The sequence below is a fragment of the Crinia signifera genome, chromosome 3, assembly GCF_055691185.1.
Source record: "Crinia signifera chromosome 3, ASM5569118v1, whole genome shotgun sequence".
In the NCBI taxonomy this organism is placed as follows: Eukaryota; Metazoa; Chordata; class Amphibia; order Anura; family Myobatrachidae; genus Crinia; species Crinia signifera.
Window position 1 is genome coordinate 248,849,799 of NC_139219.1, and position 24,731 is coordinate 248,874,529.

At 40.3% G+C, this 24,731-nt stretch overlaps 1 protein-coding gene across 1 annotated transcript in view; it reads left to right on the plus strand.

Moving 5' to 3' along the window:
- LOC146064391 (maltase-glucoamylase-like) overlaps positions 1-24,731 on the plus strand; it is a 210,397-nt gene that overhangs the window by 24,235 nt on the left and 161,431 nt on the right. The window contains exons 8-14 of the mRNA XM_083177838.1: positions 3,186-3,298; positions 6,349-6,474; positions 7,890-8,021; positions 12,549-12,665; positions 18,182-18,295; positions 18,978-19,062; positions 23,198-23,315. Coding sequence (XP_083033964.1) covers positions 3,186-3,298; positions 6,349-6,474; positions 7,890-8,021; positions 12,549-12,665; positions 18,182-18,295; positions 18,978-19,062; positions 23,198-23,315 — 805 coding nt within the window. The remainder of the gene's footprint in view (positions 1-3,185; positions 3,299-6,348; positions 6,475-7,889; positions 8,022-12,548; positions 12,666-18,181; positions 18,296-18,977; positions 19,063-23,197; positions 23,316-24,731) is intronic.

Here is a 24,731-nt window from a genome sequence, read left to right on the forward strand (position 1 = left end):
ATGCTGATGATACCCTAATCTATCTCTCCTTCCCCGACCTATCCCCATCACTCCTGTCCAAGGTCTCCGACTGCCTCACGGATATCTCAGCCTGGATGATCCAACGCTTCCTGAAACTAAACATGGCTAAAACTGAACTTCTAATCTTCCATCCCCTGAACATCACCTCTTCTCCCACTATCTCCATCAGCATTGGGTTAACCGAGATCACCTCCACCGACCAAAAGCGCTGCCTCGGTGTCATCATTGATTCCTCCCTCTCTTTCACCCCCCACATTTGTGCTTACTCACAGTCTTGCCGCAACATCTCGTGCATCAGACCCTTCCTCTCCACTGATGCGACCAAAATTCTCATTCATTCTCTTGTCATCTCCCGCCTTGACTACTGCAACATCCTTCTCTCCGGGCTACATCTCGCCCCTCTCTAATCCATTCTTAACGCCGCTGCTAGGCTCATCTTTCTCTCTCGCTGCTCTACCTCTGCCTCCCCCCTCTGTCTATCTCTTCACTGGCTCCCCATTCCTTTCTGAGTTCTCTTTAAACTCCTCACCACCACTTACAAGGCTCTCTCCTCCTCCAACGCTCCTTACCTCTCTAAACTGATCTCTATCCACACTCCCTCCCGTCCTCTTCATTCCGCCGCTGACCGCTGCCTGACCTCTCACCTAATCACATCCTCCCACTCCCATGTCCAAGACTTCTCTCACGCTGCCCCCCCTGCACTGGAACAACCTCCCGCCACCCATCAGGCCTTCTGATTCACTTACCTCCTTCAAGCGCTCCCTCAAAACCGACTTCTACCGACTAGCCTATCCCTCCTCCTCCTAACCTCTTTCACTCCTCCCATCCTGCCTACCGTACCACTCCATCCGTTCCTACTATTCCTATTGTTTTTCGTTCCTCCACCCACCTCCTTTTAGTCTGTTATCTCTTATGAGTAGCGTCCTCCTTCCTCACGTACTCACCCTACCTCTTTACTTCACCAGCGCTTCTGCCCTGTTCTTCCCTTCCTCTACTTCATCTTCAGTCTCCTCGACAATTTTGACACCTACTTCAGAATTGATGCTGATTTTAGTTCTACCAGCTTTACCCCTATTTATGCTGTATTTTATCATCACACCCTGTACGTTACCTTGTAATTTGTTTTTTTGTTGCTATTTCCAGCACTGTGGATACTTTGTGGTGCCTTTCAAATAAACTAACTACTACTAATAATAAACTAGATGAAAGGCAAACAAGTGGAAAATGAGGTTCAATGTGGATAAATGCAAGGCTATGCATCTTGGGAGACACAACCAATGTGCTAGTTACTGTATATCCTAAGCGGGTAGGCTTTGGGTAATTCATAACTTGAAAAGGATCTAGGAGTCCAAATAGATAACAAATTGGGGTGCAGTGCTCAATGTCATATAGCAACAAACAAGGGAAACAGAATACTAGCATGATTAAAAAGGGGTATGGAATCTAGTGACTCAAAAGTAATTATGCCTCTGTACAAAGCATTGGTTAGACCTCAACTTGAATATGGGTAAAAACTGGAACCGCACAGGACCCCGGAACGCTATACCGGACAGGCTCCATTCACCATTCATCAAATTCTGTCATTATGGAGCTTGTAGTGTCCGGTCTGGGGAGTGCCTTTCCAGGTTGAGGAGGAGGAGGGAGATAATAAAGCCTGCCTGTATTGTCCGAGCCTATAGCAAAAAACAAAACTGTCAGGACCACACGGGGAGGCTGTAATCTTCCCTTCCCCATGTCCCTGGTGACAGCTATCACAGGCACTACAAGGTTCAGAATGCAGAATTTGATTATGCGGGTCCGGCGATCTGGGGTCTTGTCCGGTTCCGGTTTTACTTAGTCCCAGCCCAAGGTGCAGCAGTGATAGCAACTTCAAACACATCTGAATCACCATTGCCACCATAGCAAGTGCCTGCATCAATCAGCTTCTGGCTGGATTTTTCTCCCATTCAATGTTCCAGTATTGTGCTGCATTAGCCCTGTGCTGTCTCTCATCCTGATTTTCTACCTGGTTAATAAACCAAACCATATTCATCATGGAGACTGAACTCCATCACACACTGCTGACATCTATCAACATAGGTCTTGCCAATAAATATTACAATCAACACAGAAACACTGAACATTATTAGAAAATTATAATATTACATGAGTTAAAATGTGGATATATATTAGTTCATATATTAGTTTATATATGACTGGCAGTGTACATTTTATTCATTCAATTTTATTAAATCTATATGTTAAGAGGTATTTTACCTAATTATCAGTGCTATTACATAAATATGTTATTTCCTATATCATCTATATTTTTTTTTACTCTTTAAGAATTTTTCTTTTATTAATTAAAAATAATCTCTTTGATTCATACTGAAGTTTTACCATTGCAAAAATGTGCTTTATTATTTATCTATGCTTATCAATTTACATTTCCCATGGGTTTTGGGTTATAGGGGTCTATATACTTAGCCTTGGAGAGATACAGATGGTGCCGTTTTCATTCATCACAAAAGCTGAGAAAAGTATGCGCTGGCGTCCATGTCTCGGCGAATGGCAAGACACAGCCCACTATGGGGATGAATGAAAACGGCGCCATCTTTATATATGGGTAAATTTGCCTAGAAGGGAGTTCTATCGAAGATGTAATGTTGCCCATAGCAATGAAGCAGATTCTACTTCTTATTTATTTAGCACCGTCTATAAGATAATAGATAGAATCTGATTGGTTGGGCAACATACCATCTTCAAAATGGAAAAGAGATAAAGTACCAGCTATCATCTCCTGTTATGGTAGAGGCTGTGTTTGAATAATGACAGTTGGGAGCTGGTAGGTTGGTAACTCTGTCCATGTTATCTTGCTGCAATGCTTAGTATACGTATCCCACAGTTGTTTATTTATATAGCAGCGGACGATTTTGCGTGGGATTGGCCTCAAAATATAAAGTTCCACTAATACTGAGTGTAGAACATGTTGGGTTTGCCCTTGTATTAGTGCTATAAAATATTTTAACCAGTGAATTCATTAATATACCCAATAGTAAAACAAAGATATCATCACTGGTACTTTATCTCTATCCTAGCTTTGATAAATCTAGACCCGATTCGAAACATCTTGACACTTTCATATAGTTAGTTAAATAACTTAATTGTACTTTTTATTTTTACAGAAGTGATAATTCAACCTGCCCCTGCGATTACGTATAGAACAATTGGAGGAATACTGGATTTTTATGTCTTTGTTGGTAATACTCCAGAAGAAGTGGTTATGGAATACCTAGAGGTAACCTTTAAGTATGAGATCCCACAAATTATAGAAAATTTAGATATGTAGATATGATGCATCCTGGCACTTATCAATTGCCTAGTAGTGTTTATTAATGCTATATGCAAGAACAATCATACATTTAAATGCAAAAACCAGCAATAAAAATAACAGCTGTCCTTTGTCTTGTGAAAACTCCCAGTTATGATCAGAGCGTTCTATTGTGTATGTGCAAGCTACAGCATTGGGTGGGTCAGGGGAAATTCTGCAGGAAGAAACCCATAGACTTGTATAGGCAATTCAATCTGTATGTTTTCTGGAGCTCCTTAAATATGAGAATTGTGAGAAACCTAGAACAATGTCAGTTTTCAGAGAATTGATTGCATTTTACCCAGTGGTTGAAGTGGGCTAGTATTTAACGGTATGGCATACCGGCACTTTCCGTCCCTGTGCAGCAGGAGGCAAGGGAGTGGCCATCATGCTGCAATTACAAGAGTACTCTGTTATAGGTTGTGTGTTGTGTGTCCCCTCCCCTGTAGGCAGTGGCGCCACTGGTCACTTGTGGGGGGAAGCTACTGCTCCTCGCTCTACTGTTTGTCCTGCCACTCCTCCTACTTATGCTGCCATTGTGGTCCGGACTCTACTCCTGCCGTAAGGGTTGTTCCCACTCGGAGCAACGGATCTGATATTTCAGCTGCCGTCTTGCCCCTTAGACTCTGCAGAGTCTGCAAGTAAGTGACGGTGCCCAAAATGTTATACATTTTGTGACTGTCACTGACAATACCCGCAGCCAAACCCCCTCAGTAAATCTGCCACTGCTATTCAGCTCAGCAGTCAATTGGGAAGCAGGGGCTGCTCTCCCCATCCTCTTAGCTCCTCACCTTCCCTACAGTTTCAAAGTGCCAGCTTGAGGTAAGAAGGAGCGGGGCAAACACAGGCATTTCTCTCCGTTGTAGCAGTCCCCTCTAATATCTACCTTACCACATTGTCAGGTAGAGGGAAAAAAAGTCCACTCAGCTGCTGCAGCACAATTTTAATTTAATCTTAAATTCTGGCCTGGCTGTGCTTATGTGTCTCTGTTGCAGCCCAACACACACTGATGATCTATATTTGTATGTTATGCTGCAGTGTGGACACATAAGCATGGTATAACATATTTGACATAACTTTTACATGGGCATTTAGGTGTGTAAGGAGCACAAGTGATAGCTAGTATAAAGGATCCTACTATTGTGGTGTATAAGGGGTTTATGTTGGGTACATTACACGTAAGGACACGCCCCCTTTTGAGTGACCCCCTTTCCCAGAAGGTGAGTGCCTTTGGCGCACAAAGAATAACGTGCTTCTATACTCCATATCCCCACTTCCAAATTTCCACAATTTCTATGTGACCTGTTCTGCAGAGTATTTGAGCATGTAAGGAGTGTAGGGGAATGGCAGAAGAACCTAACATTGGGGCAGATGTATTAAGCCTGATGAAGAGAAAAAGTAGAGATAAAGTAGAAGGTACCAGCCAATTAGTTTGAAAAATGTTAGTTAGGAGTTGATTGGCTGGTGCATTATCACCTCCTATTTTATCTCTGCTTTATCTCTTCACCAGGCTCAATACATCTGCTCCATTATTTGACTGTATGCAAGTATGGGCACTCCTTTCACAGGTGTGAAAGGAGGAATAATCACAACCCCTTGCTACCTTCTCCTAGGTATCTGTGTTGCGTCAATATGAAATGGTGGACCCCTTTCCAAGGGTTGTATGGAGGACTTATTTCCATCACATGTGCTGTTGCTTAGTCAGCATTATAGTAACTGATGATTCTCTGTGTATGTTCCTTTGTAAATATATTAAACATTTCCCCTGCAGTAGAATTCTATAATATTCCACTGCTTTGATTGTACTAAGATTAGAAAATTAAACTGGGGTCTATTCATGAAGCAGTGAGAATAGTTGAGAAGTGAGGCAGTGAGTGCATTCTAGAAAATTATAAGTAGCAGATGATTGGTTTCCATGGGCAACATCTCCACTGGCACTTTTCTCCACTGGTCTCTGCTTCATAAATAGACCCCAAAGCTTCTTACTAAAACTTAAGATTGAGACTCATTTATTGGCCTGCCCTTTTTCTTGACTCAGTTGCAGTTATTCCTGACACAATCTTGTATAAATGATAAAGCGCCTGATTCAGACCCATTTGCAGGGGTGCAAATTTGCATCCCTGAAGATTGTCAAATGATCACGCATGCACATGCTTTGTAGTGCACATGCACAAGGCCATCCTGAGATGAAAACCAGCGATTGCTTATCATCACTGGCCGTAGGCAACATGATTGACATCTGGCCGTCATTTGGGGGCGGCACCTGGTCGTTTAAAGGGAGGGCCTCTGGTGTCAGCTATGGTCCCAAACTCCACAGAACATGGTGGGGGGCAGGGAGGGGGGTCAATTTGATTGTGAGTGATTGCAAATGGATTTCCCCCTATTCGCATGGCGATCGCATTTGATGCCATGCACTGGCAAGATTTCACTCTGGCAGGGTGGCAGCTAACTAAGCTAACTCCGAAGATTCCCAGCCCAGCCACCAGGTCTTAGTCAGGCCTATAGTCCTTAACTGCTTTCCTTGGCTTTAGCTTGATCTGTTATTTTGTTAGCTGCCTGCTCTGACTCAGTTCTGTCATGACTTTTATTTTATGTGCTTGCATTTGTACCAGTGTTCACTATTTCCTGTGCTGTCACACTTTATTGTTAGCTGATTTATTAACATTGCTATCTTATCTCATCTATACCATAGCTGTAAGGTTTGCACCACTTCCCTTTAAACTTTTATTTCTTTGCATGCAAGTCCTGGAGTAACCAGTACTGTAACACATACAGTAGTGCTCTATGGTAAAGGAATTATAGGTGAAGATCTAGTAAAAATGCTATAGGTTGACACTGAAACTATGTATATAGTCATTAAAATAATTACTCAATGTTAATCTTGTAATACATTTTGAAAAGTCATTTGAGTTGTTATGCCTATAATAAACTAATGTAATTTTCTATATGTATATATTTTTTTGTGTGTGCTACTGTAGTTTATTGGAAGACCATACATGCCGGCATACTGGACTCTTGGTTTTCATTTAAGCCGGTGGGGATATAAAAATCTAACTGAGGTGAAAGAGGTGGTCCAAAGAAACAGAGATATCAATATACCATATGTAAGTTAAATAAGAAACATACCCCAAGTCTATGCAAAAACACATGCACATACAGTATGAATGCACAGGCAGACATGTACATACCCACACATGTATTGCATAGGTCACATACTGTATGCCTTTTTGGTGCTGTAAATTCTGCATGGCCATTGGTGGCATAAAATCATTAACTGGAAATTGGCCATGGTTTCAACCAATTATTGGTCATTACTGCTGTGGGGAGTATCAAGCAGAGGACCAATCATAGAAGTGTGATGGGGCTTAATGGGCCATCGGAGATTGGGGCTAATCTCCATACCTGTGTTTCCTAGAAAATAAAACTTTGCCACCTGACAGTCAACAATGGTGAAGAACCATTGTATCTCCACCATCAATGACCATTGATAAGCATTCCTACATAGCTCTATGGTAACAATATCTCTCAAGTAAAAAAAAAAAAAAACAATGATATATTCATTCATTTTGTCACTTATCATAAAAGATAATGAGGCAGATATATTAACCATTTTGAAGAGATAAAGTGGAGCTAAAATGGAAGGATATAACACACCAGCATATCAACAAACATCTGTCATTATTCAAACATAGCAGATTGGCTCGTGCGTTATCTTCTTCCATTTTTTCTCCACTTTATCTCTGCACCCAGCTTAATACATCTGCCCCAAAGTATTTTGCAAGTAAAGCTGCAAATTAAACAAAACAAAAACAGAAAACAATGTTTTACTATGATGAGCCAAATGTGCAATAAATGCATCAAGCATACAAACATACTTAAATAAAGCACTTGGACATAATCTGCTTCTCAAGAGCTACGTTTATGACATTTTGTACTGTATGAATGATTACTAGCATTTATACCTGGCTGAAAAGTACTGGAATGCAAAGCGGCCAATCAATTTACTGTTATTTTGCAAAAATCTGCTACAAAAATAAATCATAGTATGTGACATTATTTTGAATTGCTACACATATTTATTTGTTATTTATGAACAAATCTAAAATTTCACCAGTTATATTTAACTTTGACAAAGTTCAATATTTAAGTTCAATTAGCTACCATAACTCAGTAAGACCGTGAGTGATGACCCTTTGATCCCGATAAAAAGTCACATGCATACAGTACAATAGTGACCATATAACATCACACAAAAAATATCACATATAAAAATATAATTTCAACCATATTATACTGTACAATGCTTTATTATATTTATAAACATTTTAAAGCAATAATAAATTATAAGTCAAGAATATAAAGTTTTATATATATTTTTGTGTAAAAGGAAGTTGTCTATACTTAAATTCATACTATATAGTATCTTCCACTGATCAGTGTATTGTTTGTTATTGTGTAAAAGTTATCTGAATTATTGCTAAAATCTTTAACAAAGACATACACATTCCGCTATTTTTAGGATGTACAATTCACTGACATTGACTACATGGAGAATAAAAAAGATTTCACCTATGACAGACAAAATTTTTCTGATCTTCCTCAATTTGCTGATGAACTACATGCCAATGGTCAGAAATATATAATCATTTTGGTAAGTATAAAATAGAACTTGCACATGTTCCACTAAATAAATTCTGTACATGAGTACAAATAGTGTTTGTGGCTAATGGGCAGATCTACGTAGTGTGTGGCTGCACTGGATGTCATGGGTGGCTTTACACTAGAAGACTAAAATATCTGCTGAATTGCAATGCTGATTATTGGCTTCATATAGTTAGAAATCTCATAGTAGCAGTATATTGAAATGTGCATTATAACTTAATAACAAAGAGTTCTGAAGTTAAGTACATGAATGTGGTATAAAGATGAATTTTGTCCATATTAATTTTCTTTCAGTGTTTTATAGATTTGATTGTATCACGTGAATGTGATTAGGGATGCCAATCCTGGGATCAGGGGGATCCTGGAATGTAGGGCATTTTAGGGAAGTTAGGGCATTTTTGGCTTGGATTTGAATCTCGGGGTTGGAGTCTCCAATCCCGGGATAACAGGATCGAAATGAACATGCAAATTTGATCCCCTTTTCCCATGTAGTGCTGAGCAAAAACAGAACTCAGCTCAGGTGTTGCCTGGCAACATGGTTGTGTGGCTGCGCAGCATGATGTTACTGGTCATGCTGCGCAGCCACACTGTGGTTCCCACACCGCCGCATCTACCCAGACTGCAGAGTTACCCACCTCCTTCCCAGCCCGCAGAGTCTCTGGAAATCACCCCACCTCCTCCCCCACTGGCCGCCGTGTACAGAGCCCTTTTCTGCACATCTCGTATCAAAACTCAGCGAATCTCCAGCATTATATACTGCTGCACAGGTGTACAATGCCAGCATGTACCCCTGGGCTCAAATACTATGGGAAAATCTGTCTCTTGCCAGGGACTCCTCAGCCATTTACCTCACCGCAAATCCCTGCTCTCCTGTGGCCAGAGAGGTAACAAATACAGCATTGGGCATATCAGGAGGCCAATCCCTCAAATCTCAGGATTGTCAGTTTGGTACTTGTGTATTTTGGCGGCGCCCGATTTCAGCATCGTGCGATGAACGCTTCGCATCGCATGCCACGTACCCGATGGCATGCAATGCGATTTTGACCCCCTATGCGATGAAAAATCGTATAAGCACCCTAAAGGGTGCTTTTGAGCACCCTAATGGGTGCTTACAATGTTAAATGCACTCCCACGCCACCCCCCCCCCCACTATAAACGTGAACCCGACGCGTGGCGAGGGGTGGCAGTACGCGTCCTATGACCTTTTCATACCCCCACTATCCACGTCGGCGTGGAGTTGAGAATAGAAAGTGTGGCGAGCGCAGCGAGACACCGAGCCCGAAGCATGGCGAGCGGCCGCGGATACCTTCACTGGTATCCGCGTCCCCTGGCGGGCATCACAGGTGTCCGCGTCCCCTCGCGTGGCTCGCCACGCGGACACCTGTGAAGCCCGCCAGGGGACGTGGATACCTGTGAAGGTATCCGCGTCCCCTCGCGGGGCTCGCTGCGCTCGCCACGCTTCGGGCTCAGTGGCTCGCTGTGCTCGCCACACTTTCTATTCTCAACTCCACGCCGACGTGGATAGTGGGGGTATGAAAAGGTCGCAGGACGCGTATCGCCGCCGCTCGCCACGCTTCGGGTTCAAGTTTATAGTGGGGGGGGGTGCATTTAACATTGTAAGCACCCATTAGGGTGCTTAAAATTGTATAAGCACCCATTGGGGTGCTTATACAATGTTTAATCGCATTGCATCGTATGGCATTGTATGCCATGTACAATGGCATACAATTTGAAAATTGTATGCCATCGCACACTATCGCACGAAATCGCGTCGCATCGCATACCATCGCATACGTTATGGTATGCGATGCGATGGGCGCCTCCAAAATACACAAGTACCGACATTTTTTCAATCCCAAATCTCGGGATTGAATAAATGGCCTCAACATATAATATATATGTATGTGTGTATAATATATACCGTAAATTGTAAAATGGGCACTTGAAATAACGATTCAGTAAGCAGTCTTCTGGTGAATACAGTGTTTTAATGGCAGCAGACAGTACAGCATACTTATGCCTATATATTTAGCTTCAATGTGACTTTATATATCAAATTCAGTTGCTGGGTTGAAAGTTGTTCAGTTTAAAATTTTGCTTTTAATCTCACCACTTTAAACATCATTTGATTGACATTTCAGTCCCAATCCTGGACCTCTGTTAAAACACATAGTCCATCCCAGAGGGGAAAAGCAAGTAATATCACCATTGCCCATACTGTGTTTAAATACCTCGCCACATCACCGGAAGTGACGCCTCGGTGCGTTCGTAAATAAAAAATCCTCTAAATAGATTTTCTATACACTGTAAATAGTTCTATCAATCACCCACCATAACATAAGCGAGTAATGGACACAACAAATGAAAAATAATTCATTATACACTTTATAATGTATAGCTGGTCACTTACGCAAACATACTATTATATGAATTATTATACAAAAGACTGAAATCTTTTAAGTTTAAGTTTAGCCATTCCTAACACCGTGATATACATACCGATTCACATATATTGAAATAAACATTAGATGATCATAGATAGAGAAATTATTTAATATTCAGGTAATGTAGCTTTTCCGCCTCTTTTTTTAAAAGCATTATGCCTTGATCCCCTCCCCTTAAAGGTAAAGGGACATAATCAATGATCATACACAGTATTGATTATATCTGGTGTCCTTTTCCCAAACAATGGATGGCCAAAGGATTGTCAGAATTACCGTTGGTTAGTGCCAGTCTGAAGGAGAATCAGTGTTGATTCTAACATTCTCAAAATGTTCTTATGGTTTTGTCAACATACAGTATATTAGCCCACAGGGGCACATTAGATAGTAACCACATGGTCCATGGTAGAAGTCGCTGCAAGATTTATATTTTCTTACCGCTGTGTTGATGGCAAAAAAACTGCCAGTGGGCATTGCTTGACATGTAAGGCAGTCAAGACACTTGTAACATCCATTACATTTTGACAGCCAGTTAGACTCAGATAAAGCACTAGGCTGCATTGTAGGGCATAGCAGATTATTTTTCAAATTTGGTCCGACCCCTCCTTTCCCCCTCTGTCCGTCCTGGGCAGCAGCAACAGCACACACTTCTACAGCATGCGCTGTGCTGACAGCAGGCTCAGCATGAGCGTCTCACTGACAGAATGCCAGGCCCCGGTAAAATTTGGGGGGTGTGGCCTAAGTGTGGGAGGCGTGGCCACCTCCTGCACTTAGACCACGCCCCCAAATGTTTAGAGGGGGTGAAAGAAAACTCTAAAAACTCTAAACTCAGCAGCAGCACACATCTACGGCATGTGCTGTCCTGACAGCAGGCTCAGCATTAGCTCTCACACTGTCAGTGAGATGCTCATGCTGAGCCTGCTGTCAGCACAGCACATGCTGTAGATGTGTGCTGCTGCTGAGTTTAGTGCAGGAGGTGGCCACACCTCCCACACTTAGGCCACCCCCCCCCCCAAAAAAAAACAATAATAATTTTACTGGGGCCCAGCATTCCTCTCGGCTGCCCTGGGTGCCTGTCCACAACATCTGTAGAATTTGAGGGCAATCAAATAAAAAATGAAGCTACACAGTATTATTAAAATCAATGTTTCAAAGCCTTTATTCACTCATCTTCTGGATAAAATAACAAAGTGACTCATATAGCAACCACACTAACATGTCATAATTATATATATAAAGGCATGTGCCTTATGTCCTTAGTAGAATAATAGGGGGAAATGATTGAGGATCATTTCTATTTTTGGTACAGGGCACTAAAAAGTCTAATTATAGCTCTGTCATCTTAACACACAATCCATTGTGATTCTCTTAGTGCAGGGCTGGGCAATTGCGGCCCTCCAGATGTTGATGAACTACACATCCCAGGATGCTTTGCATTAGTTTTGCTATGTGGCCATGCTGAAACTGATGCAAGGCATGCTGGGATGTGTAGTTCATCAACATCTGGAGGGCCGCAATTGCCCAGCCCTGTCTTAGTGGGTCTTCTCACCATTGGCTCCCCGATTTAAATCATTTACAGCCTTTATGTTTTGTCAATTAGAGTAGGCCACCCCCCTGATGGTTTCATGATGTGATGCAAGTCTGGTTTATATGTTTCATTCTGAAGTTTGTGATAAAACATTCATGTGCTTATATTTACAATGTGAAATACTTGTGCTTATGTTTCCTGCTTACAGTAAGTTGCAATGCTACTTACCTTATTTCATGGTTACAGTGCCTCTTCTGATTTTTTGTTGAAACATTATGTTCCAATTTCAGTTACATTTATATGCTAAAAATAAATAAAAAACTCCACCCTCCCTGCAGTCCCTGCATGGTATAATGTGATTCTAAAAACCATTATTTCTAATGTCACAGTACCCAAACCAACATTTGCTAGCACTGAATCAGGAGGCCCTGTATATACATTGGAGAACATTGAACATGTTTCCGGAGTTTTATGTATTATTATAAAGACTTAATTCACCCAAATTTACAGAATAAATGTTAGTACATGCTTTATTTTATTCTTGCAGGATCCAGCTATTGCCATTGCACCACTAATAAATGGCCCTTATGAAGCATATGAGAGAGGACAACAACTAGGAGTTTGGGTCAATGAGTCAGATGGAAAAACCCCAGTTATAGGAGAGGTACAGTACTGTATCCCTTTAATAAAACCAAAGTCCAAACACACATGACAATTTAAATACTGTATATCTAGAATAATCACAATTTACAGAATAAAGTCATTTTTCATTTTTTTTTTACGTAGACATTTATTATGAAATTAAAATGAAATCTTTTTCTTTCTTCTTTGACAAAGGACAAGGGGTAGGTTTGATTCTGCACAGGCCTTGGCCTAAGAAGAGTGTTAAGTTTGATAGTAGTTATCCAACTCTGAGGAGCATATATATGAGTTCAAATTCCCTATGTAATAGCCAGGTTGGTGGTGCTCCTATGAGTCTTAGAAGAACTGTTTATAAGGGTATAGAAGGGGGAAAGAAGACTCTCTTTGCTGGGGCACTGCTTTGTAAATAATTAGTCTGTTTAAAATGTATAAAACATGACATAACATCAGAAAGATGTGTAATACAGTGTATTGATAAAGTGATACAAAGAGTTACATCAAAGGAGCAACATATAGCATTAAAGGTGCTTAGTGCAATGGTTTTGTGGACAAGAATAAAGATAAACAGAAGTACAATGATCAGCTAGATACTGATATCAATAATCATAGATGTACAGTATATGTATACTTGAAGAGATATGTCTGAAAAGTATATAGCTGTATCAGCAGATAATGCATGTGGCTGGCAACTGTGTATAGGGACCTATCCTGTAAGTCACAGGTTATTACTGCTGAGTATTATTGACCCAGTGTAATTCATGCAATGCTTGTATCACAAAAAGAAGAGAGGCAAAATATACATATAATACAGCACACTATGTAGAGTACATTTAATATGTTAAGAATGTTTTTAAAAGAAAAAACAGTTGTAGTCACGGGATTATCCCATATAAATATCTAGTGAAGTAATGTGAAATCAAGAAAATAATTGCAATTGATTTTATTATATATGAGGAGGGTATGGAACCATTTTATATTAGTCCTCACCATAAATGGTCAACAGTGTACAGAGCGCTGGATTTTAGCTGGTTCAGATATTATAGAACTGGGGTAGTCAACTCCAGTCCTCGAGAGCTACCAACAGTTAATGAATCACTGCTTCTTAACCAACTACACGATCACCGTTAATGGGGCAGCATCCACGGTGACTAGTGGGAAGATGAGGACGGGCGGAAATGCGTCATGCGTTCCACCGCCATCTTGGAATTCGTTCCAAACATACTAGCCGCATTTATCGCCAAAAAGACCTTGGCAATTGGTATTTAATGGGCAGACAAAGTGCAGTATGTGCTTAGCCACTAACTGTACTACTTATATAGTAAATGATGTTATACATTAGTCAGCCATATAAACAGCAATAATGTAACACACTTCCGGCGGAAGTGACCGGATATTCAATTAACCATCAAGGCCTGTATAAATACCCCTACCAGTCAGAACCTCTCCCCAACCTTGACAAAGATAGGAGGACCTATCGAAACGCGTCGGTGGAGAGGGGTGCCTACCACTGTGGACTGTGACTTTCTGGGTGGTGCAATTTCTGCACATGTGGCCAATGCGTGTCTCCAGGTACCACCCTTTTGTTTCCAACTTCCAGCCATTCTTATGCACTGTAAATAAATGTTTTGAAATTAAGAGAGATTCTCTCTTTGTTTTCTGAAAAACACACTTTGGAGTGTATGTGCACGGAATAAGAGTACGTCCCATAGGAGCCATACCAGTGATCAAAAAAAGATACCTTTATGAGAGTCATTCAAGTATATACTATGTGAGTATGGTACGTCCATCTAATACCGTCTGGTGGAGGGAACCACTGCTGTTACCACAGTGTGATCCAGGCTATGCACAGGTTTTTATTCCTCTCTATGTGAGTGAGGGTACGCATTTCCAAGCCCATCATATATCCATTAAAGTATGATCTAAAGTATAGATGTACTTTTTCTTCTCCAAATAAATTGCGGGAGAAAAGGGAACATCGGTGTAAGAACGAGCATCATCGCAGTGTGCCTGATTTCTTGGGAAGAGTTAATGTTTTCCGGATCTCAGAATCACAAGTGAAATAATTAGCTCCACCTGTGGATCTTTTAAAATGCCAGTGAGTAATCAATGCACATGTGCAACTGCAAGGTGAGCTGGAAAATGTGAACTGTTGGTAGCTCTCGAGGACTGGAGTGGCTACCACTGGTATAGACTCACTTGTCTCCCTGCCTCTTTCTAATTCCCACTGGTGTGCTGTTGTGTGCAGTGAACCAGTTGGATAAGAGCACAGGGCTTAGTGATCAGAGGTGATGGAAAATGATAGAAAATAGTCACAGGATCTGCTGTTGTGTTGTGGGTCTCAACATTCCCCTTGTTGGTATGCCATTGCAGAGGAGATCTGATGATCCCACACAATGAGAGTACTGTGTAAAAAGCTGTAGTACCTGTCTAAGGATAATACTAAATGTAAATAGACAGAGATAACTCTAATTGAGTAACAATCTGCTTAGCTTAGTTTAGCTGATACTGTATATAGTTTCCAGGGTTAGATTTTGGAATGGGATCATTCGTCAGACTACATTTAGGTCTACAGTCATTAGGTCTACCCCACTAGGTCGACTGGCAGGAAGGTCGACCTGACTTAAGGTCGACATGGGCCAAGGTTGACATGACGTAAGGTCGAATTTGCATAAAGGTCGACATGAGGAAGGTCGACTGGTCATAAGGTCGACATGGGTTTTTCACTGTTTTTTATCCGAATGTCGACACAGTCGACATGGACACAGTTGGCAATGAGAATCGGACCCTCGCATCGCTCGCTTCGCTCGCGATGCTTCGGGCACACTATTTTATTCTCCCACCACGCCCTAGTGGATGGTAGGGCATGAAATACCGCCTGTCGGCACATGTCGGCTCAAAAAACAGTGAAAAACCCATGTCGACCTTATGACCAGTCGACCTTCCTCATGTCGACCTTTATGCAAATTCGACCTTAAGTCATGTCGACCTTGGCCCATGTCGACCTTAAGTCAGGTCGACCTTCCTGCCAGTCGACCTAGTGGGGTAGACCTAATGACTGTAGACCTAAGTTCATTCTAATAGATGACCGCATCCCTAGATTTTAGGGCAATGTTACATGTACTCTCAGCTAGTATAATATACAAGATTCGATTTTAAGGCAATAGTTGAATCCAGCTATAGCTTTGTATTACACAGAATTGAACAGTAAAGCAAAAGTTTACATGTGGATAGTAAAGTTAGTGCTTAACAGTTAGGTATGCTGGGGGGTCCAGGTCCATGCACTGGATTCTGGGTCTCCTTGGGGGTTTCGCCCTTTAGGCTTGTTCACCAGTGGTTCTTTGACAAAGGCCATGGTTAGATGACTATCAGGCCTTGTAGGGTGCTCCCAGTATGCAGCGGTTAGTACCTGACAAAAGTGGTCAAAGAAAGGACAATGGAGCGTTGGGAACAGAGGCTAGCCCATATGATCCTATCCCATATAAGAACTACTACTATAGCACAAATAGCTAAAAAAGTTAATGTTAGTTAGGATAGAACAATGTTAGGGTATCACAGTTTGCTGTATATTAGGCTGTATAGCTGCAGACTTGCCATATTGCCCATGCTGACCCCATTCACTGCTAAAACTGCTTATAATGGGCATGTGAGCATCAAAACTGGACAATGGAACAATGGAATATGGTGGCCTGGTCTGATGAATTAATGTGCATCATTTACCTGGGGAAGAGATGGCACCAGGATTCGCTATTGGAAGAAGGAAAGCTGGCAGAGGCAGTGTGATATTCTGCTGGGAAAATTAGGTTCTGGATTTGAATTTGGCATGTAATACCTACCTAAATTTTGTTGCAGACAATAGGTGGGATTCTCTAAACTAAAAATACAGTAAAAACCCTGTTATCTGGGTTTTTACCACATTTTGGGATGCTCTAAAGTCCTCCCACAGGGTTACTGCGAAGGGGGGCATTGCCAGCAAAAGCTTCTACTACGACCCACCTTTGACATGAACTGACCCCTGCCGCCCTGCACAAACCCCCGCTGACCTCGACTCCACTGTGTCCGGGCAGCACAGCGCTGTGCTGTCCAGACCTGTGACCACCTCCTCCCTGCACTAAAAATCCTCTTCCAGGTACAGGGAGGAGGAAGGCCACCCGAGCAGCAGCACAGTGTAAGCCCGGTAAGGGAGGGAGGGGGGAGCCGGCGGGAACCACTGCACATCGCTGGCTCACTACAAAGGACAGCTCTTTCCTTTGCCATACTTATTGCATATGTTAGAGCATACAGATGGGGCAGGTCCCATCCTTGCTGGCGGGTCGCCAGAACGTACGCGCTGGCGACCCGCCAGCAGCCACGCCAGCGAGGAGACTGAGACGCGCGTGCGTCTCACGCGCACGCGCGTCTCAGTCTCCGTCGCTAGCGCGACGGAAACCCTTGTCCGTCTCCACCTCAGGGAGACGGACAGGGTTAGGGGGGGGGTTAGGGGGGGTGCGGGCAGGCGGCGGGGACCCCGGGTTACCGCCGGCAAGCCGGCGGGGACCCGGGGAAACGTATGGAAGCGCCGTCGGAAGGGGACGCGCGCGCCTCTCGTGCGTGCGCGTCCCCTTCTCACCATCGCCATGGCGCTGGCGGGGGATGGCGGCTGGCGACGCCAGCGCCATCCCCTGCCAAGATGGGAGAAGACCCATCTGTATGCGATAATTATGTCAGCTGTAGCAGGCGATGTGCAGCGCGGATATTAGAGAAACCCGTCCAATGTACACCTCTTAATGGCAACAATATTAAACAATGGCCAATGCCAGACTAACAAGACTATAGCACCAGACTCACACATAAAAAATAGACCTACCATCATAATTGCATAATGATGACCAGCCAGCAAACTAGCCACATGGCTAACCATAAATCATAGGTATTAAAATTATTTCTACTATAAAGGGAGATATTTGGGCTGATGGTGTAGAGGGTGTACACAACAACACTGAACACACCCACACAGCAATGGACACTGCTCTTCTGCGTCTCACAATGAGGCTGATTCAGACCAGCTCAGTACGCACATCGGCATTAATATCATTCATACACATGGAATGATTTGAGCGATTGGTCATTTTAATCGATTGGGAATGCCCAGGTATTTTGCCGAATTTATCCGTGTGTATTCACCATAACAGCATTTTTTTCTTGGCATCCCTAGACCAAAAGTGTCTTATTGAGACATTCAGAACAAAATATTAAATTCAGTAAAATGTACCTACCTGCCACCCAAAGGTTCAGATATGTGGTGGAGGACAGGATTGCATTTCTGTTTTGTCCAAATGTTTCTTGATTGGTATCCATCAGCTCTGGTTTTTCTATTGACTTCATATATTTTCATTTTGTCCTGAACCACCAACTTATGATAATCCTGCATTGTCCTAAAAGATAATGAGGTAATCTTAACAAGGAGTATAGCATGAATGGGAAGTGAAGCGGTCATTGCAGGGAAAGAGGATGCAAATACAATATTGAGGGCATCAAATAACATAATTTTGTATTGTACAGGTCTGGCCTGGAGTTACAGTATATCCTGATTATACTAATGAAGTTTGTACAAAGTGGTGGGTTGATGAATGCTTGGAATTTTACAAGCAAGTGAAGTATGATGGCATATGGATTGTAAGTAAAATAAACTACCTCATTTTACTACCTCATCCCCTAACAAAAATGACACAGCGGAGTGTAAAAAAGAGAACCATTGAGCAAATGGATATTTGATCTAGTTTAAGGGCTTGAACCTTAAAGAGTGTTTAAGAGTTGCAAAAATTGCACTGCTCTCTTCTGTTCAATGACCTTCAAAGACTCAGAGGTGGTTCTCCAGCCAAAAGTGTAACTAGAACCATGGTGTCCCTTGTTAAAAGAGTTTCTTGGCATATGATATTGTTCATACAGTAATTTTTTTAATTTTTTACACCAAAATAAGGCCAATTTTATCATTCGCTTTTGGTATACACTAATGGATTTACAATAAAATTAAGAGAGGGAAAACTGCCCATATGTGTGGAGAATATGGCAACCTAGAGTACACTTAGGGATAGAGGTATTAAAACTGAAGAATAGCGAGGTTATCCATAGCAACTGATTTAACTTTTTCTATCATAGGCTACAGATAAAATAGGTTTGGTTGTCATGAGATATACAGTACCACCACTTTTCATTTTTAAGCTTTAGTAAATATATTCCTTATAGCTACTGTATGAATATGTTTCTTACTTGCATATATACATCACCTTTGTTTTACTTCGGGGAAGACGTTTCTTGGGGAGCCTTAAAAATTACTATATTTATATTTTTTGAACAGGATATGAATGAAGTTTCCAACTTTGTGAAAGGGTCAAACAAAGGCTGTGTTGATAACAATTTAAACTATCCACCATACACACCAGGTAAGGACATGTAAAAACAATAGTAAAACACATTTAATAATAATAATTAAATCATGAAAAAGACAATTAAAATTTTGTTTTATTGATACAGTCTCCATTGCTGTATTAATCCTGTGTATTATATGACTTAATTAAACATCATAAACAAGTTTTTTCTGTCTTTTATTAACATGTGATAACTGTAGACCCTTAATTAATCCGTGGCTTGCTGTAGATTTTTCTGTAGGCATGTATGGAATTCTTATTAGCTATAATTAATTGAAATGCTAAGGATTTATTTTGCCATTAGTAACTTCTAATTTATTTTTATAATCTTTTTACGAAATCTAGATATTTGATAAATTCTCAGTTTTTGAATTCATGTGAAATCCATTATGCATTTCACAGTTACAAAAAAATAGAGGCATTATTTTTATAAGGTTTCAATGACGGTGTGTATTTCAAATATAAATACCTTTATGTCAATAAGGTGATTGATAACACCATAGAGTGTAATAATTAGTATAAATAATTTAATGAGAAAAAATGAATACAGATATAATAAAAAAATTGTTTTGTACAATTAAAGAATGACTAATAAAAAAGATTAACTGATATGTAAAAGGATTAGTTAAAATGTCTTATCTCATGGAAGCATAATAACCTACGCGTTTCATCCGGGGTATATGTTGTAGAGCAGAAATGCAAAATGCTTATTAGTCTGTATAATGACCATGCACAGTCAAGTTAAATAAACAAGGCAATGTCCCAGTCTTGTTAAAAAAACAATAAAGAGATAACCAGCACAAGTCCAGTAACCAAAAACCAGCAACTTAGCTTCCATAAAATTACAGCATAGACAGCTAACAGCAAATTGAACAACCCATTAGGCATACATTACATGAAGGTTTTATCTCCGAAGTTCACATTCATTAAAACCTGCTGATTTTTGATTACTGGACTTGTGTTGGTCTTCTCTTTATTGGTTTTTACCGACATTGTCGAAATAAACCCAGCACTCTGCTCTCAGTAGAATAAATAGTCTTGGTGCCCTCCACGATAGGTGAAATAAACATTGTAATGGGAATGGCAGTACTCGCAGTTCTTTAGCAAGTGAAACAGATGACCTGTAGGCTTAACGTTTCACGCAACATTTCAATTCTTTATCCGAATTTTCATCAGGAGTCAAGTATACAAAAACTATCTTACCTTTATAAAGCCTTCACCAAACACCCAGTGACCAGCTTGACCAGCACTCTACTGCAGCTCCCATGCTGCACTTCAGTTGCGCCCACTGTGATGTCAGATCGGGCTGGGTCATGGGTACTAAGGGCCAGATGCACTAAGCTTCAAAAGTGATCAAATGGAGAGTGATAAACAAGTGACCAATCGGCTCCTGTCGTAGCACAAAATATGCACAGACCTGTTCATACCATGCTGGCATGGATCTTAAAAGTTACAGAAACAAAGACCTGATCTGTTAAAATATATTTACTAACAGATCCAAAGATTGCCTAATTATATGTAAAAGAGAAACTGAAATCTAACCTTTTCTTTATTTTCTTGAACCATACTACTCTATTAATAAGCAATATTTAAATGATTATACAAAATGAGTGGGCACTGCCTAGCAAATCTGAGATTTACCCACTGTAACCCATTTTTTCTATTAATCAAAGCAGTGAAAAGCACAAGAGGTGAGAGATCAAGGGCTTTTCACTGTTTTCTGAGTAGTTCAAATATAGAGTAAGGGACACTGGAGATTACAGAACAGTATTAAGGAATGCAATAAACTATATATACCCAAAAAATAGAAGCATATGCCATAATCACATTGTGGAAAATACTGTAGGTTAGAGAAATATTAAATCCTAAAACTAAAATTTAACACCCTTCCATGTGGTATGCTTTGCTCTCTACTTAATGTAGGACAGAGTCTTCATTTCAGCTACTACAGTACCGGATAAAAGTTAACATAACACAACTTTAATTTGGTACTGTTAACATATTTGCCCCCAACTTGGAATACACCCGCATTCCCACAACAGTAATAGGGTCTGCCGGGTTGTCTCGAGAGCCTTAGTGAGTTGGATCTTTAACAGACATACCAAGCTTCCATACTGGTCTAAAGAGTAATATAACAAACTTTAAGTTAATTAACAACCAAGAACTGAACAGGAAGCAAAGTCATATTTCATAACTAAGTGAGGGTGTGTTGTTAACGTCTATGAACGTCTAATACCCCTTTCACATCGCACTTTTAAAACGGTATATTGCCGTTTTTTTTCCATTTTAAAATGTTTAATGCTGCAATGTGAAAGTGCCAGAGTTGATTTACCGGTTAAAGTTAACCGGTATTTCAACACGGTTAAAAAGCAGAGTCCTACACGTTTTAAAGTCGTTTTTTTTGGCAGTTTGAACAGCTCTATTTCAATGGCTTGAAACGTGTCCCTTGGTGGTTAAACGGGTTGAATGTTTGAATGGTATTAAATGATTTTTAAAACGGTTTTCACCTGCAATGTGAAAGGTCTCAAGGCTCAGACCCGTTTTTAAGTCCCATTGAAGAATACCGTGTCATTACCCATTTTTGCAATGTGAAAGCAGTATAAAATACAAGTTTATGTATTACTGTATGTTTACAACTGAAGTCTTCTATTTGGCTAGCGTTGGGTAACTGAAAATTAAAAGAAATAAGTAGGTATAAGTATAATCTCACTATCTGCCCTTTCAGATATACAAGCCAGGCTTATGCCGGGTCTAAAAGCTGTCAATTTTCCAGGTCTCAGCCCCAATCCTGGCAGCGTAGTTGCCCGGGACTTAGAGCCTAATTCAGACTTGATCAACAATGTTTTTTCTTAAAATGGTCAAATTCATATGCACTGCAGGTTGGGAATAGGTAGCATGTGCAGAGAGAGAGATAGCTAGATTATTTTTTTGGGGGGGTGCTCAAACTGAATGGTAAATTGCAGTTTAAAAATAAAACAGCCAGCATTTACCCTGCACAGAAACAAAATAACTTACCCAAATCTAACTCTCTCTGCACATGTTACATTTGCACCACCTTCAATGCATATGGGGCCTAAATCGGACCTGATAGAAGAACAAATTTGTTGTCAAAATAGACAAAACCATGTGCACTGTAGAGAGGCAGATGTAACATGTGCAGAGAGAGTATCCCATTTACACCAAATATCAAATTACCAGGTGAAGCATTTCTACCCAGTAATTTGTTCAGTGTAAACGTGTCAACCCGGGACTTAAATCCTGGGTCACCAACCCTGCTGCACCCTTTTAAACTGAAGAAATACCATTGAAATTAAGAAAATTACTGGGTTGACATTGGCTGCTCACTGTAAAAGGGGGTCAGACTGCACCCGGCAAAATGACCCTGGTAATTGCTGGGTCGCAGGACTAAAGGGGTTTTAGGTTTGGGTGGTGTGTGTTCAAACTGAAATCTAAATTGCAGTGTAAAAATAAAGCAGCCAGTATTTACCCTGCACAGAAATAATATAACACACCCCAATCTAACTCTCTCTTCACAAAGAACATCTGCCCCCTGCAGTGCACATGGTTTTTCCCATTTTGAGAACAAATTTGTCCTGCGATCAGGTCTGAATTAGGCCCTTAGTCCAAGGTAGTTTACATTTAGACCTACCAAAATCCAAGGTTGTTTCACACAAGAAAAAAACAATATTTTGAAGGTAGTGTGAAAGGAATATAACAGTGTTTTAATGCCCCTGACTTGACAAAATAATACAAAATATATTTTACATAGTTCAAAACTGAATTATAGTAAGATACAAACTGATCTTATTATCTCACTCTAGATTCTTGAACTGATATGTGTTTGTAAATCTAGTAGACAACATAGAAACTAGACACTTATTATCCTGTCACCTCCAAAGTGTTTCCAAAATATTTGTAATCGTAGATGTAAAGGTTAATGACGGAGTTTGTCTACAGCTTGACTTATTGATCACTGTGACTACATATGATGTTCATTTAACAGCCTTAGTGAAAGCTGCAACTGAACATATCAATGAATTAACACATTTGTAATTGAGTCATCTGAGAAAAGAATATTTATCAGATTTAGAAAATGCTAAATGTTCCTGAAGATTTCTACATTAAATATATTTTTGTCTTTTTTTTAAAGCAATTTTTGAACGAGTGATGTATTCCAAGACTCTCTGTATGGATGCACAACAAGCTTGGGGAAAGCACTATGACGTGCATAGTTTGTATGGATATTCAATGTGTCTTTCAACAGAAGAGTAAGATTTTTTTTTTCTTAATGTATGATATATACCTATTAAATTGTGGATGAAAAGTGGGAAATTATACATTAATTGTCCTTTTATACACAATATGTTGTTTATTAAGGTTTCACTATATTGATTGAAAAAGGGTGTGGTGAAAGTTACTGTAAATCATCCTATCTTGAAAAATGTTTTCAAGCCTTCCATTTTCTACAGTGGTTTGACCACATTGGAGTCTATGGCCAGTATTCAATTAGCCCTTATCAGTTTTCTACAGTAGCCCAATTTTGGACCCATTATTGGGCTATGCAAATAACAGACTTTTTAGGGGGGAGAAAAATTTTACATTTTTGTACTATAACACATGGGATCTGGGATAAATATTCAGATGAATGTGTTTTTGCGGCTCTAAAGGCTGATTTATCATTAAGTATGCTTTACCAGCTTAAGGCTCCAGAAGCATAACCCCTGATAACTGCTAGGTTTTGGGGCTACTTGTATAGCCACTGGCTAATCAATTTTCTGTGAATAATTACCACATATTTGAATACTGGCTTATAGAAGAAAACACAGTTTGACTTGTTCATGATAGTATTATTAATCTCTATAGCGATATACAAATTTGTTTGAACATTTATAGAAAATAAATAACACGTATAGTAAATCTTAATTCTAAAATCTTCAAATTAAAACTTTCTACTAGACAAAGTGTGTCACTTAATAATTATAATTGAAATTAATAAATTAAGATATAGAGATATAGATTTGGCAAAACAAAATTATTCATTAAATTAAATTGTGATGGCACAAAGAATGGACAAACTCTGCATTTATTTAAAATGCATATTAACATCAAACAACATGCATTGCATGTTGATTTGGCCTAAATTGCACATTATAATTGTAAAATTCCAATAAAACAATAAAGAAATCCACTCAACCTCCTAACTCAACCACCCAGTTGGGTGATAATTTTTTTGCCGAGCTGCAGACGGGACATTGAATCCCGTCGTTCTACACTCAATCAGACCGCAAACGGGCCAGGATCACGGCAGTCGGCGGGGATCAACAGCCTTGATCCTGAATTGCATATTCCCCATAGGGTATTAAGTAACAGACAGCAAGATGCAGATTTGAGCATGGATCCAGTGAGACTGTATGTAATTGAAAGGAAAAATAATAATAAAAAATGTACAGTAAATCCAAGTGGCTTTTGCCTTTTAAATTATTGTCACTTTTAAAATACAGCTACCTCACCGGAATCACACCCATGCCTACAACACACCGGCAGGCTATTACATTGGAATCCTTTATAGTAGAGTATATACTGTATCTTCCAAATAAAATCTTCGTATACAGTACCTATACAGATACTGTATACTCCTTTGTATTCAGTTTTTCATTGATAATAGTATCTGCTTCCATGATATA